This window comes from Meles meles, chromosome 9, assembly GCF_922984935.1.
Source record: "Meles meles chromosome 9, mMelMel3.1 paternal haplotype, whole genome shotgun sequence".
Classification (NCBI taxonomy): Eukaryota; Metazoa; Chordata; class Mammalia; order Carnivora; family Mustelidae; genus Meles; species Meles meles.
This window is the reverse complement of record NC_060074.1, coordinates 57,006,845-57,020,819: the sequence shown is the minus strand read 5'-3', so window position 1 is coordinate 57,020,819 and position 13,975 is coordinate 57,006,845. Positions and strand designations below refer to the sequence as shown.

The window sequence follows — 13,975 nt, the reverse complement described above, 5'->3', positions numbered from 1 at the left end:
GTATTGGAAATTCTAGCCTGAGAAGTTAGGCAAAATAAAATAAAATGCACCCAACTTGGAAAGGAAGTGGTAAAACTATATTTGTAGATGACATATTTTTATATATGGAAAACTGTAGACTCCACAAAAAACCTGTTAGAAATAATCAACAAATTCAGCAAAGTTGCAAGATATAAAGTTAATACACAGGAATTTGTTGTAGTTCTGTATACTAGTAACAAGCTCTCAGAGAAATTAATACTCCCATTTACAAATGCATCACAAAGAATAAAATACCTAAGAATAAACTTAATCAAGGAGGTTAAAAAAAAAACAAACCTGTACACTGAAAACTGGAATATATTAAGAAACTGAAGAATATACAAAGAAATGGAAAGACATGGATTGAAAGAATGTTCAAATATCCATTCTACCCAAAGCAATCTACAGATTCAGTAAAATCCCTGTCAAAATCCCAATGGCATTTTTCACAAAAAAATAGAGCAGATTTGTATGGAATCACAGAAGATCTGAATAGCCAAAGCAATCTTAACCAAAAAAGCTGGAGACTTCACAATTCCTGATTTCAAACTATATTACAGAGCTATAGTATTAAAAGAGTATGGTATGGGCATAAAAACAAACAGAATAGAGTGCCCGGAAATACATCCACACATATATGATGGATCTATAACAAAGGAACCAGGAATATACAATAGGGAAAGTCCTCGTCAGTAAATGATGCTGGGAAAACAGCAACCATGTGCAAAACAATGAAATGGGGCCACTATTTTACACCATCTGCAAAAATTAACTCAGAATGGATTAGAGACATGTAGGACACAAAACCAAAAAACTCCTATGAGAGGGGCACCTGGGTGGCTCAGTCGGTTAAGTATCTGCCTCTGGCTCAGGTCATGATCTCAGGGTCCTGGGATCAAGCCGCACCTTTGACTACCTGTTCAGCGGGGAGTCTGCTTCTCTCTTTGACCTTCCCCCTTCTCATGCTCTGTCTCTCTCTCTCTAATAGATAAATGCAATCCTTAAATTATAAAAAGCAAAACAAAACAAAAAAACTCCTAGGAGAAAACATAGTTGGTAAGCCCCTTGATATCTGTCTTGGCAATGATTTGATGTAACGCCAAAAGCAAAAGCAAAAATAAGTGGGACTACATCACACTAGAGAGCTTATGCACAGCAAAAGAAACCACCAGCAAAGTGAAAAGGCAGCTTATGAAATGGGAGAGTATTTGCAAATCACATATCTGATAAGGGTTAATGTCCAAATTATATAAAGAACTCCAACTCAATAGAAAAAAAGAAAAAAGATGGGCAGAGGATGTGAATGTACATTTTTCCAAAGATGACATACAGATGGTCAACAATCATCAGGGGACTACCAAACCACAATGAGCTGTCACCTTGTAACTGTTAGAAATGGTTATTTTATATATATATATATATATAAGTGTTGGGAACCCTTATGTGCTGTTTGGGAGGAATGTAAAATGGTGCAACCACTATGGCAAACAATATGGAGTTTCCTCAAATTAAAAATAGAACTACCTTGTGATCCAGCAATTCCACTTCTGGGTATTTTTTCAGAGTAAGCAAAATCACTAACTTGGAAAGATATCTGTAACCCCACATTCATTGCCAGTATTTACAATAGCCAAAACACAGTAACCACCCTGTCCGCGAGTGGATGAGTGCAGAAAGAGAATGTATATATGCGCAATGGAATATAATTGAGCTTAAAAAAGGAAATCCTGACATTTGTGCCATCGTGGCTAGACCTTGAGGACACTGTGCTACGTAAAATAAGTCAGAAAGAGAGAAATACCCTATGATCTCATTCACATGTGGAATCTAAGACAAAACACAGAATTCATTGATACAGAGAACAGATGGGTGGTTGCCAGAGGCAGGGATGGGGGAATGGTCAAAGTGTGCAGGTAGTCAATAAAAACTTCCAGTTACAAAATTAGTCCAATTGATACAATGTTCAGCATGGTAACTATAGCAATAACATATATTAGAAAGTTGCTAAGGGATTTAATTGAAATCTAGTTGACCCAATTAGTTTGAGGCATACACACAGTGATTCAGCAAGTCTATACACGATGCCCCACTCACCGCAAGCATCACCAGCCTCCGTCTCCGTGCGATGCCACTACAAGCCACGGACTGTATTCCCACTGCTGTGCCTTTCATCTCCATGACTTACTCATTGCATACGTGGAAGCCTGTACCTCCCTCTCCCCCTTTCCCTCTTAAATCTTACAAGGCTCCCATCACAAGAAAAAGGAAAAATTTGTAATTATGTGTGGTGATGCATGTTTATGAGAGCTATTGTGATTTCACAGTATAGCGAAGAATTATGTTGTGCATCTGAAACCGGTATATTACATCTCAGTGTTTAAAAAGGAAAAAAAAAAACCTAAGTAAAGCCTAATAGAAAAAATGGCCCCAAAATAGTTAACACTTCGCAGGAAAAGAAAAGCAATTGGCTCTTAAGCGCATAAAAGAAATGTTCTATCTTCCTCAAAATAAAGCTACCTGATATACTGTAGCATTGTTCATGAGAGACTGGTAAAAATCCAGTTTGACAACATATTCTCGTGGTGAAGCTCTTTGGGAAAAAAGCACTTATCAATATAAGTAGCAGGAATAAAAATGGTAGAATTCCTATGGAAGTATTGGCATATCTAGCAAAATTATATACTTTTTTAAAAAAGATTTTATTTATTTACTTGACAGAGATCACAAGTAGGCAGAGAGGCAGGCAGAGCTGAGAGCCCAGGAAGAGAGAGAGAAAGAGAGAGGAGGAAGCAGGCTCCCCGCAGAGCAGAGAGCCTGATGTGGGGCTCGATCCCAGGACCCTGGGATCATGACCTGAGCTGAAGGCAGAGGCTTTAACCCACTGAGCCACCCAGGCACTCCAAAATTATTTACTCTTTAGTGCAGCAATCCTGCTTCTGGAATCTTTCCCCAAATAAGACTGTCCATTGCAACATCATTTGTAAAAGGCAAAGACGGGAAACCGAGATGTCCATCAGTACATCTGTACAGTGGACCACCGTGGGGGAATAAAAAGGCAAAGGGTATAGTTAAAGCAGGTGCAAGACAGTGTACCATATGCTTGGTCTCATGTAAGAATGTGTATGCATTGTGTTTACACATACATGCTTGTATTTCCAAGAAGAAACAAAAGGATAAAAATATACATGGTTACCTGTTTGGGATGAGAACAGACTCCTCTGAATGTACCTGTTTTACAGTTTTTACTTTGCAGTCACTTAATGTTTTACAGAATTAAATCATGCAAAACCAACCAACCTAAAAATTGAGAGGATAAAAAAGGGAAGCAAATTAACACATTATATGTCAAGTTGGTAACATAACCACATGGAAGAATTTTTTTTTCCAAGTGATTTTCATCAAACACAGTATTTCAGTTAGAAAACCCTAGTGGATCTATTCTCATTGACACAAAGAGCCAGAAAGAAATCTTAAGTTTCTTTCGCAGTTTATATTAGTCATATATTGACACTGTTAGTTTGAAACTGTTGTATGCTTGTAAATTAAAGCAAATAAATGTGCAAATGTGACCAGGAACTAAGATTTTTCAGTTTAAAGAGAAAGAGCAAAAAAATAAAGTAAAGCAAAAACTCGTCTTTACATGTGCAGAGGCAAAGATTTTTGCACAAACGTGTATAACAAACCTCAGCCCTTGGCATTTTTAAAAAATCATAAATCCCTTTATTATCAAGTCCTTAGGGGGATAAGTTCTATAATCTCTTGGTATCCATTTCCCTAGTTTTCAGTATGTCAGAAAGTTTGGCTGAGGTATTCCTAAGGCTCTTCTCGTTAGCGATCTTACTTTTCACACACAGCTGACAGCTCTAATAAGGCAGTTCGTCTTCACAACCGCTCCCCTCTACCTGGCTCTTTTCCTTTCTTCTTTTCTGCTACACCTAAATTAATTTCGGACACAGAACTTTGCTGTAGTTTTTCCAAATTATCTGTAAAATACTGACACTGTTGCAGGTAATTTGTGCAATCTCGATGCACCTTCTAGGGCAGAATTTAAGGTGTGGTGGCAGAAGTATTTTAGGAGTGGTGATTCAAGATTACCGCTTAAATCACAACAGCGGCCTTGGCAGTTGAAGTTGGTATATTCAGTTCTTTTTTGCTAATCCGAACCTCCCTTTCCTACACTGCAAATAATTTGTGTGTGGGTTTTTTTTTTCTTAGATGGCTATTCATATGAAAAGGAAGCAATGGAAAATTGGATCAGCAAAAAGAAACGTACAAGTCCCATGACGAATCTTGTTCTTCCTTCAGTGGTACTGACACCAAACAGGACTTTGAAAATGGCCATCAGCCGATGGCTAGAGACACATCAAAAATAAAATTATTTATACTGTTTATATTCTTCAGTGATCTCGTTTGAATGATTGAAAGGTAAATACTAATCAGATATTATTAAAAGCAAAACAGGAAGAAAGTGAATTTAGTTACCTATAAAAACTTTTTCTTTAAATTGTATGGAGTAAGTAACATATCTGACTTCTATTTTTACTATAAAAGCCTTTTTGTATTAGTGAAAGAAATCTTAACCTGTAGGAAAATAAAGTTTCACTCTGACTTAAAATTGCAGTGCTCAAATTTATTCTTGCTAGATATAGGTCATGTTCTCATTACAACTACAGATCAGAATAATCTAGAACACAACATTGAAATCCTAGTTAATAGCCATTAATCTGATAACTCTTTGGAATCCTTTTAAAGAGAATTTGTAGCAAAAACAGTTGCAGTTTTATGACTAAATTGAGAAAAACATTTTGAAATGTTTAATGAGCAGTTCCATTGGATTCTAAATTTGCAAGGTGGTAATGATTTTCCCCCACAGTCCAAACCTGTGTAGAAGTTAGATGGAGTAAATTATCATGAATATGTCATGCCTTGTTGCAATACAGTAGCAAACCAGCCTCCTTTTAGAGTTCAGAATTCAAGTTACATTGGAACATTATAAACTAGGGTAACGATACACTTTTACATTAGAGACTGGTGTTTAACACAACACCCTGATTAGAGTTCCCTCAGCAGAAAACATCAAGTTCACAAAGTTGAGATGGTAGTGACTTTCCCTACCTGTCCTAAACTGTGTCCCAGAATGGAAGGCACATTAGAACCCAGCCATAAGAGCAGGCAGGGCCCAAGACTCTGTGCTTACCCCCCAAAACCCTCTTTTTAGCTGGTCAAAAATTCAAACACTCAGAAATGAGAGAGGAAAAGTGATGTAACTATGTATATAGTTAGTCTTTTTCTATATTTTACAAATGTACATCTAATATGCTCTGTGTTCACAGAATTGTGGAAAGCCTAGCTACCACAAAAATCTGCAAATAGCTTATCTTTGTAACTGCTGCTTTGTAAAACTTCCATCCTCCTAATGGATTACTAAATTTTATTTCCTTTGTGTCCTAGCTGGGATTTTCAGTCTGATTCCACAAAAGGATTTTCTTTTTCATGCCACCCATGCTTCTTGCATTCAAGTGAGAACCGGAAAAAAAAAAAAAAAAAAAAAAAAGTTGGGAACAGGTTTTAGGTGTTTTTCTATTGTATTCTTTAGAAGAAGTATGTTAACATAATTTTAACAAAAGATTTTTTTTTTTAAGTGACAGCCCACCATTGGGCCAAATATCTTTTGTTTTGATTGACAAACTTAGTTTCTGAAGGAGGCGGACTGGTTTTTTACATAAAAATTACTAAAAATCATTGACATCATTGATAGAAAACAAAAATAAAAGACTGGTTATCTTTTAAATGTGTTAAAGAAGGCGATTTTCTCTTCTACATTTCACCATCATAGCTTCTTATTAAATAAAATGGTTGAAAACTAAGATGCCAATAATTTTACTAAAGTGAAGTGCTTCTGTTCATGAATGCAAATAAATCCATAGCCAGACAGGATTTATTCTTCAGCCTTGCTAACAATAGCCATACCCAGACAGGAACCTGAAGGAGTCGTAGGGGACACTCTGGCTTAAGACTCCACATCAGGGTTTTATCACAATACAACCCAGTTTGCTGTTCACTTTCATTCCCACTGCTTGGAGACAGAACTGTGTGGGTATAAAGACAAATGCATCCTTTTAACTGAAAGATTATATCATCAACACAGTGTTCGGTGTATTGCCAAAGTGAGAGTTACAGTATTAAAGGGCTCCTGTTGCCAGTAAAAACAGACACCAAGATTTCTGGAACATGAAGTACAGAACGCTCTTCCTCCTACTGGAGGCAAAAGGACTGATGTTAACCATGAACATTCTGGGATGTCTTGAAGCTTCACTTTTTCTGAAATTATTATTCAATAAAATTAAATATGCATCTGATAGTATTACTATAAAAATAGACTTTTCACTATTTCCTTCAAGGCAATAAGATCACCCAGGATTAAACCAAAGTAGATTGTTGTTCTCACAGCAGTCTCTACTTACCCACTGTATCATTTACTACAAAACAGATTCTATTAATATTCTTTATTCCATATGGAAAAGTACAGTAGTTGTGCAGAAACAAAACTACAAAGAAAGAGTAAGACTTTCACAAATATTAAAGAAAACAATGAACAATAAATAAGCCATAGTAATTATAGCAGAACTCACGGAAAGCCTATAAAAACGAGAGAGCTGTACAAAGTACGCATACACACTCAGGAACAAATGTTGAAGAATGACACAGAAGACCTCCTATTCATACAAAACCATAATGATGCTCACGAGAACTTCAAGACAGCTATTCATTTTTAAAACATTCTGTAAATATAGAACTTCCTTCTCCCCAATTCTAGAAAATAAATTTCACATCCCAACATATAAAACAACCATACTCCCACCTCTTTCAATTTAGCATTTTCACATCCTCCAATAGCACACCATTTTTGTATAAAAATACCTTTAAACCAAGGTTCATTCCTGTACCTTATCTTTACAAAGGAATAATACATCAGTTCGGACTTAGTAGCACCTCAGAGGTGTTCATATCAATGAGATAAAGTGCTGTTACTGGTATACTGTTAACATGCCATAATAAACATTGTTCAGTGCAATAACCAGCATGAAGGAAGCTTACCAAGAACATGCAAATATATGAGCTTTTTCATGATTAACTACTTGAAATAGTTATATTTACAAGTCTGAATACAACTTGCCTATCTAATATGTACAACATGTGACTATAAAGTCATGATTGTGTAATGAAACAAAAGCAATGACCAACCATATCTTAAGTATCCAAATTCAACACTGTCCTTAAAGGACGTGGGAACACCTGTTCCAGGAGTGCTATCATTGTCAAAAGCAGTCTGGGAACCAGCTGAGAGCGAATTTATGTTATAAACAGTGCTGTCTCCTTGGTATTTTAGCCTAAATCCAACGTTAGCCTAAAACCACCAATCATGATTCTAAATGGCTTACGCTATTTCCAAATGTTAAAAACACCTTGAAGTGGGAATATAGTTCCAAAAAAGGTGCTATAAAAATATTTTCAATGAGAACCATGGAACTAAATGTTTAATCCTCTTAAGGGAACTATTACTCAGGGAACAATACTCGGATGTTCTCATATTTTGCTTAGAAAAACAGAGAAAAAAACCCAGCTGTATAACATTTATAGTCACATTTATGTCCAGCTAGAAATTTTTATATATTTATATATAAAAAATTGGGATTTGACTCAATGGAACTGAAACTTGAAAATTCCATCTTTTCCAGAATACATCACCTGGACATTGTGCCATGAGTTAGACCTATCACTAGTCATTGACATTCTCTAAGAAATATTACAATTTTCCCACATAGCAAAGGCTAAGAGAAACGTGATAGAAACCAAATCATTTCATAGAGAGAAGCGTAAGTTAATGTCTTCTTGGCGTTCTTAAATGTTTAACTGAATATGCATAACTAGTTATAGTTTTTAATTCTGGTTAACATTTTTATTTATGGTGACTCCTAGCTATTTATCAAAGAAATTTTATCCCACATTTTGAATGTATCAGTGGCACCTGATCTGCCCCCAAGGAAAAAAGAAAAAAAAAAACCATAGCTGACAGGTAATTTTTCTCATGAAAAACCTTTTAATTACCACCAGGAGCTGGCACACTGTTTTCCCAATCCCACATGTGGTTCTCTCTTAAGGCTCACACATTTGACTCTATGAACGATCGCTTTGGTTTGGCTGAAGGGAGGTGACTCCTGTGGGCTTCGTTACTGACGTGAGGCTGCTGTTTAGAGCTACTCTCCGGATACAGATGAGAAACAGTCTTAGCGATCCTGTTATCTTGACAGTGGACTGCCGTTTGGCATTTCTTCTCTTCTAGCTCCTTCCCCTGGGCCCCATTGTGGACACTGCCACCCAGGGTAGAAACAGAACAGGTTTTGGCTTGGCTAGCGTATCCTCCCACTTGTTTGAGAGAGGGCTTCTCCGAGTTCAAGGACTGCAGGCCGGCTGCAGAGGTGGCGTTCGTCAGGAGCCCCTCCGGCAGCTGACAGTGCCAGGTGCGGCTGGGAGGGTTGCTCTGCTGCTGGAACCTTGCAGTCTTATCCATGATGCCCATGAACGGAGTGTTGCGCGGCCTGTGCTCCGCTGTCCCGCTCTGCACCGGGTTAGCAGCCTTATCTTTAATGCGAACGTCCGGTCCTTGGCCCTTGAAGCCGTCTGAAAAACTGCTGCTTGACGTCAGACTGCTGGTTGAGCTTGACATCTTTATGCTGCCGGACGGAGAGCCAGAAGAGCCCGAGCTGAGGGAAGCGGGATGCCGCACGTCGCTGCGGCTCACCAGCCCGCCCTGGTTTAAAGGAGCCACATCCACAGCAATGGGGGCATGAGACTGAAGCCTCTCCGCAGTCTTTATCTTGCTGGGTAAAGGATAGGCGGCACCCCCCTCGCCGAGAGGCAGCTGGACACCGTGGCTGGGGCCCAGCCGCTCTCCGAAATGGCCGGAACCGGCTCCCACGGTCAAAGTACCTGTGCCCTCCAGACGCTGATTTCTGCCACCGGCAGGAGCGGCCACCATCCCACCTGGCAGAGGGCTCAGGGAAGGAGTCTGAGCGGAGACCTGCATTTTGGTGCTGCCGCTTCGCATGCCCGCCTGCCCGGGCCCCAGACGCTGGCTGGTCTTCACTATCTGCGCCTGCCGAGTGGGCTGCACCACCAGCCCCGGCGGAGCCACGGCCTCCCTCGGCGCCTTCCCGACTCCCGACCTGTTCTGCGGGGACACCGGCCTGACTCTGGACTGCAAGCCTTCCTGAAGGTTTCGGATGTACGGGGAGGGGACACACGATGATGGCTGAGGCCTGGGGGTCGGGGAAACGCACTCTTCCTGGGAGGAAGTTTCTTCTTCTCCGGCCTCCTCGAGATGGAAGTGGTCGTTCAAGCCAGGGGTCGGGGTGTCCTCTTCGTTATCGGAGTCGTTGGGTGGCGCTGGTGGTGGGCACTGCTGTTTCTGCTGTTGGCTCCTCTGGACTTGCTTGCATTCCTCCTCCACACGGGCCAGGAGCCTCTTGATTTCCTGATTGGTGGGACACAGTTTCACAGCTTCCCGTAGGTCAGCCAGGGCCGCCGCAAACTGCCTTTATGGCAAAACAGAAGACAGAGTTACAAGCCGTGCAGGAACATGCTCTGAAGGTCGCTGTTCATAACAGAGCTCTGCTAACAAGAACGAGAGTCTGGAACACCGACCATGGTGGACAGGAGCCGTTCTGCACTAGCTTAGAGCTACTCAGCTACGTGGGAGTGAATTCTGACCCACACCTGCGCCTTGCCAGGGGCCCGCTGTCTCTGTGAACACCACTGGGCTGGGAGCGGGAACAGGCATAAACCAGTGGGGGTCGGAATCTTTCTTCACCACCGCCTCTCACGCCGTCCATCTCTAACCTAAAACTCCTACAGGCATCTCCTCCCTTCCCCCACCTACCTGCTCTCGTGTCTCTCGCCGGCAGGTTCCCTGTGACACACAGTAATCTAAAGATTCTGTGTTGCAGTGAGTGTCAGCTGGGGTGCAGGGGAGGAACAGTTACTGGGATGTCAGGAGAAAACACACGTCTACCCATTGCTAATACCCACTGTGGCGCCCCTTGGAAGCTACCAATTTAATATCAAAAGGGATGAGAGGCCTTTGAGTAATGCCTGTGAATGAGCAACTCCCAAGTCAACCAGCAGCGTCGGTACCAGAAAGCCCCGAGAAGGCGTCTCTAGTCGCAGATCACACCCCGGACAGTACCTGCTATTTCTCTTCGCTCTTGCCCTGGCATAAAAGGCTTCGTAGGACTTTGGTTTCAATTCGAGAGCCTTGGAAGCAAATTCTTCTGCCATGCCAAAGTCCTAGTGTCAACATTCAAATACAGGAGTCAGAAGAAGCCCTGAGACAGGATTACGGGCAGCTTTTTAATAGGAGTCTTGCTCTACAGGTTAACAGAGAATTGGGATAGCTGGGAAGGTAAAGGCCAAGGGAAGTTTTATTTCTCTTGTTTTAAAGTAGGGAGATAATTAAAGCTTATTAATATCTTAAGAGAAGCATTCAGTAGAGAAACAAAAATTAATGATTCAAGGTGGAGAGAACAGCAGTAGAAGCCGTGCACTGGCAGGCGAGAGTGGACGGGAGCTGCACACTCAGGGGCAGACTCAGAGAGGGGCAGAGATGCCCCCACTGGCACAGCGAGGCACCTGATACGCGGGCACAGAAACGGGCAGGTGAACGGATTTGGTGGTAAGAAGTTAAAAAAAAAATGTAGGAGAAAGAAGTACTGAAACAAGTCCACTAGTTAACTAGTTACAAATTAACTATGAAGTAACTACTACTAATTACAAGTTAACCAGTTACTGGTATAGCCTCTGGGCAAACACAATAGCCACTAGACAGATCCTTCCCTTCTGCGTGGGGAGAGCGCAGCCCGTGACCACGTTGGCTGCACCCTGCCGGGAACGGGCGGGGCGGCAGTCTGGTGGCCTCTCATTGCTGAGGCAGAGGACAGTGCCCTCCAGTGCATTCTCTCCGCACCTTGAGAGGAGGGCCCGAACAAATCCCACAGGACACCCATGCCTTGGCCTGTGCCACACTCTCACCATGAGCCAACACTTCTAGTACTAAAAGAACAGACTTAGGGCCCACAGCTTACATTTGTTTTTCTCCGGCAGCGAGACAAATTGAGATAGAGAGAAACTCTTAATTCATTGAATGGCCTCATGTCTTCTCCAAATCCTTCCCGGGGAAACTTCCGTAAGGCATACTGGTACCTCTGGGCTGCCTCTTTCATCTTCCCTTTCTAAGAATCAAAAAGCACAGAAATGGATCCTTTTTCAGATGCTCCAAGACGAATAGGCTCCCACAACCTGCAGACCCTGGCAAGGTTCTCCCCCCATCACAGAAACCATCAGAACACATGGGAGGGTCCCGCTGAGGGTGCTGCGACCCGGCGGGCATGAACCGGCTTCCTGTTCACACAGGCTCCGGCAGCTTCTGGCCTTGTGCAGGAAAACACAAGCTGGTTTTCTATGAAGCAGACTGTACATTGCCAAATTGAGAACTATCAATCTTAATAGATCAGGTTATCCTGTTATATATATTTTTATTATTATTTTTAGAGAGAGAGAGAGAGAGGACATGCACATACATGGGGGTGGGGGGGAGGGCAAGAAAATCTTAAGCAGGCTCCATGCCCAGCTCAGCCGGGCTGGATCTCATGGACCCCAAGATCATGACCTGAGCCAAAATCAGGAGTCGGAGGCTTCCTGGACTGAGACACCCAGGTGCCCTTCTGTTATACATTTTTGAAAACCATCTCAGAAATTATCCTCGTCTAGAGACGTTTTAATGCTAAGTGTAATAGAAATCAGATGAAGAAATGATGCAGTTCTCAAGGCAAGTACAGTCTTGTGGAAAAGCTCAGAGCTTGCTGCAGAATCATAATTTTTCTTTGAAGAGGAACTAAACTGCGGGCTTTAAAAATCGAACAGCGCCGCACGTCATTTTCAAGGCTAAAGAAATCCATTTGCTCAGTCAGTTCCACAGCGCAGCAGGTATGAAGTCTGTTGAAAATGGCTTGATAGTTCTAACATAATTGCCTACCAAAATTCATATTAAAACCACTTCAAAGCCACAACAACACACACTCTGAACTCAATTTCAAAAGGATTCCAAGGCAGGAACCCTGCTGGGTTGTGCTAGAAGCCTACTTATTTGTTATTATTAAAAAAGAAAAGGGAAAAACTAAACGTAGCCCGTGCAGCAGCCTCATGATAAAAGGATTAAAATGCTCATAATGCCATTTTTTGGTTTGTTTTCAAAACATTTAATTTTGTCTAATCACAGACCTGGAAAGAGCAGTGCTCCACGCAAATGGCCTAGAGCATCCACGTAAATGGCCTACAGCATCTATCTAAGCCAAGGACAGGCCAGCTACAGTTCCTGGGCCAAATCTGGCCTGCCACCCACATTTACAAACACAGTCCGACTGGGCCACGGCCGCGCCCATTCGCTCATGCGTCACCTGTGGCTGCTTTCCTGCCACACCAGCGAAACCGGAGAGCAGTGACAGAGACCACACAGCAGAGCCTAACACAGTTACTGTGGCCCTGTCTGGCCCTTTACAGGAAAAGTCCACTGGCCTCCCATCTAAGCTGATGTCTTACTTTGGAAATTTTACTTTAAATTTTATTTGAAATTTTTACTTTTAAATTGTAAGTCTTTATATTTCCATTTCCAAGGGAAAATGGGGGAAAAAATGAAGTCTCCTTGTTACTCGGTCTCCTGAGTAACAGAGTATTATATGCTCCTTGACTATCTTAAGTGAAAACATCTCCAGAAACCATTTCAAATGGCAGAAGCTTATGGATATTAAAACTAAAGTAATAGAGTCTTAGGAGATTTAATGATCCTTTCTTTCTGAAGATGTCTCCTGAGTGTCCCTTTCTCACATGTGTCCCCATGCAGTGTGCTGGGAGCCACTGTGCCTTCACGCCAAGGCTTCAAGCCCTAAGTCACAGCCGCAGGACTCCTTCCGAGGGAACGGTTCTCACACAGAGAGGGGCCTTCTTCCTGGAAGGTCCTGCTGTTAAGGCACAAAAGCCTGGGCCCCGGGGCCTCGCAAGTGGCTCCTGAAGCCAGGCTGTGGCTTCTGAACCGGTGTGGTGTGCAGGCTAAGAGACCACTCGCGGGCCATCACATCCTAGAAAAGGCCAGTACCACTTACTTTGTACATCATGTTTCCTTCCTCCATCAACTTCTGTAAAAGTATAATCAAAATATCAGGCTTGGAAGTAGCCATTGCCCAGGCAGCATTTCCTGCAAAACAAAGACACATTTAGACACATGTCAGTGCTCTGGGAGGAAAGGAGGTCATGGCTTCTGAGGCAGCGCCACAGTGAAGGTCATGGACAGCAGCATGGTGTGTCCGCAGCCTCCAGGCAACGGTAAAATGAAGGGGACACGGGCTGGCCCCGGGGAGTGGGTCTCCCTTCGGATCTGCCTCACGCTGAAGGAAGCACCGGGAGGGAGGCTGTTACCCTGATGAAAACGGAGTGCCGGGAAACGGGGACATCAGAGCAGCTGTGCCCATCTCCCCCACCCTGTTCCCGCGGGGATTTTGGGGAGGATCAATTAAACTCGGCTTCTGATTAATCTCTGCTTCCTGCAGGGCTCACACTGGCTGGCGAGTGTGGGCGTGTGCTCTCAGCAGCTTGCGCACTGCGGCGGCCCGGCAGGCCTGCTCTGGCCAGGCTCGCGCCTCTGTGACTGACAGCCCCGCTCCCGCACAGCCCCGCTCCTCAGCACAGGCAGGCAATGTGGCTTACGGAGGAGCCGGGTCAGGAGCCACAGTGCTCGGCTGCGAACACAGGCTCTGCCAGGAACGACCTCAGGGAAGCTATTTGCCCCCGCTGTGCCTCGGTTTCCTCCTCTGTAACATGAGGGTGTTATCACTTAGAGGGCAGG

The 13,975-nt window shown here is 42.8% G+C and overlaps 2 protein-coding genes across 13 annotated transcripts in view; one reads left to right on the top strand and one right to left on the bottom strand.

Annotated features, from left to right (window-relative positions):
- The window catches only part of WDSUB1 (WD repeat, sterile alpha motif and U-box domain containing 1), a 50,206-nt gene extending 43,804 nt beyond the window's left edge, over window positions 1-6,402 (top strand). For all 6 annotated transcript variants that reach the window (XM_046018145.1, XM_046018144.1, XM_046018142.1 and 3 more), the window contains one exon: window positions 4,237-6,402. In XM_046018145.1, the coding sequence (XP_045874101.1) occupies window positions 4,237-4,394 (158 nt within the window). In that variant the 3' untranslated portion in view covers window positions 4,395-6,402. The remainder of the gene's footprint in view (window positions 1-4,236) is intronic.
- Window positions 6,403-6,512: 110 nt separating this feature from the next.
- The window catches only part of TANC1 (tetratricopeptide repeat, ankyrin repeat and coiled-coil containing 1), a 232,314-nt gene continuing 224,851 nt past the window's right edge, over window positions 6,513-13,975 (bottom strand). For all 7 annotated transcript variants that reach the window (XM_046018133.1, XM_046018132.1, XM_046018134.1 and 4 more), the window contains 4 exons: window positions 13,236-13,327; window positions 11,163-11,309; window positions 10,268-10,368; window positions 6,513-9,617 (listed from right to left, as the gene is read on the bottom strand). In XM_046018133.1, coding sequence (XP_045874089.1) covers window positions 8,186-9,617; window positions 10,268-10,368; window positions 11,163-11,309; window positions 13,236-13,327 — 1,772 coding nt within the window. In that variant the 3' untranslated portion in view covers window positions 6,513-8,185. The remainder of the gene's footprint in view (window positions 9,618-10,267; window positions 10,369-11,162; window positions 11,310-13,235; window positions 13,328-13,975) is intronic.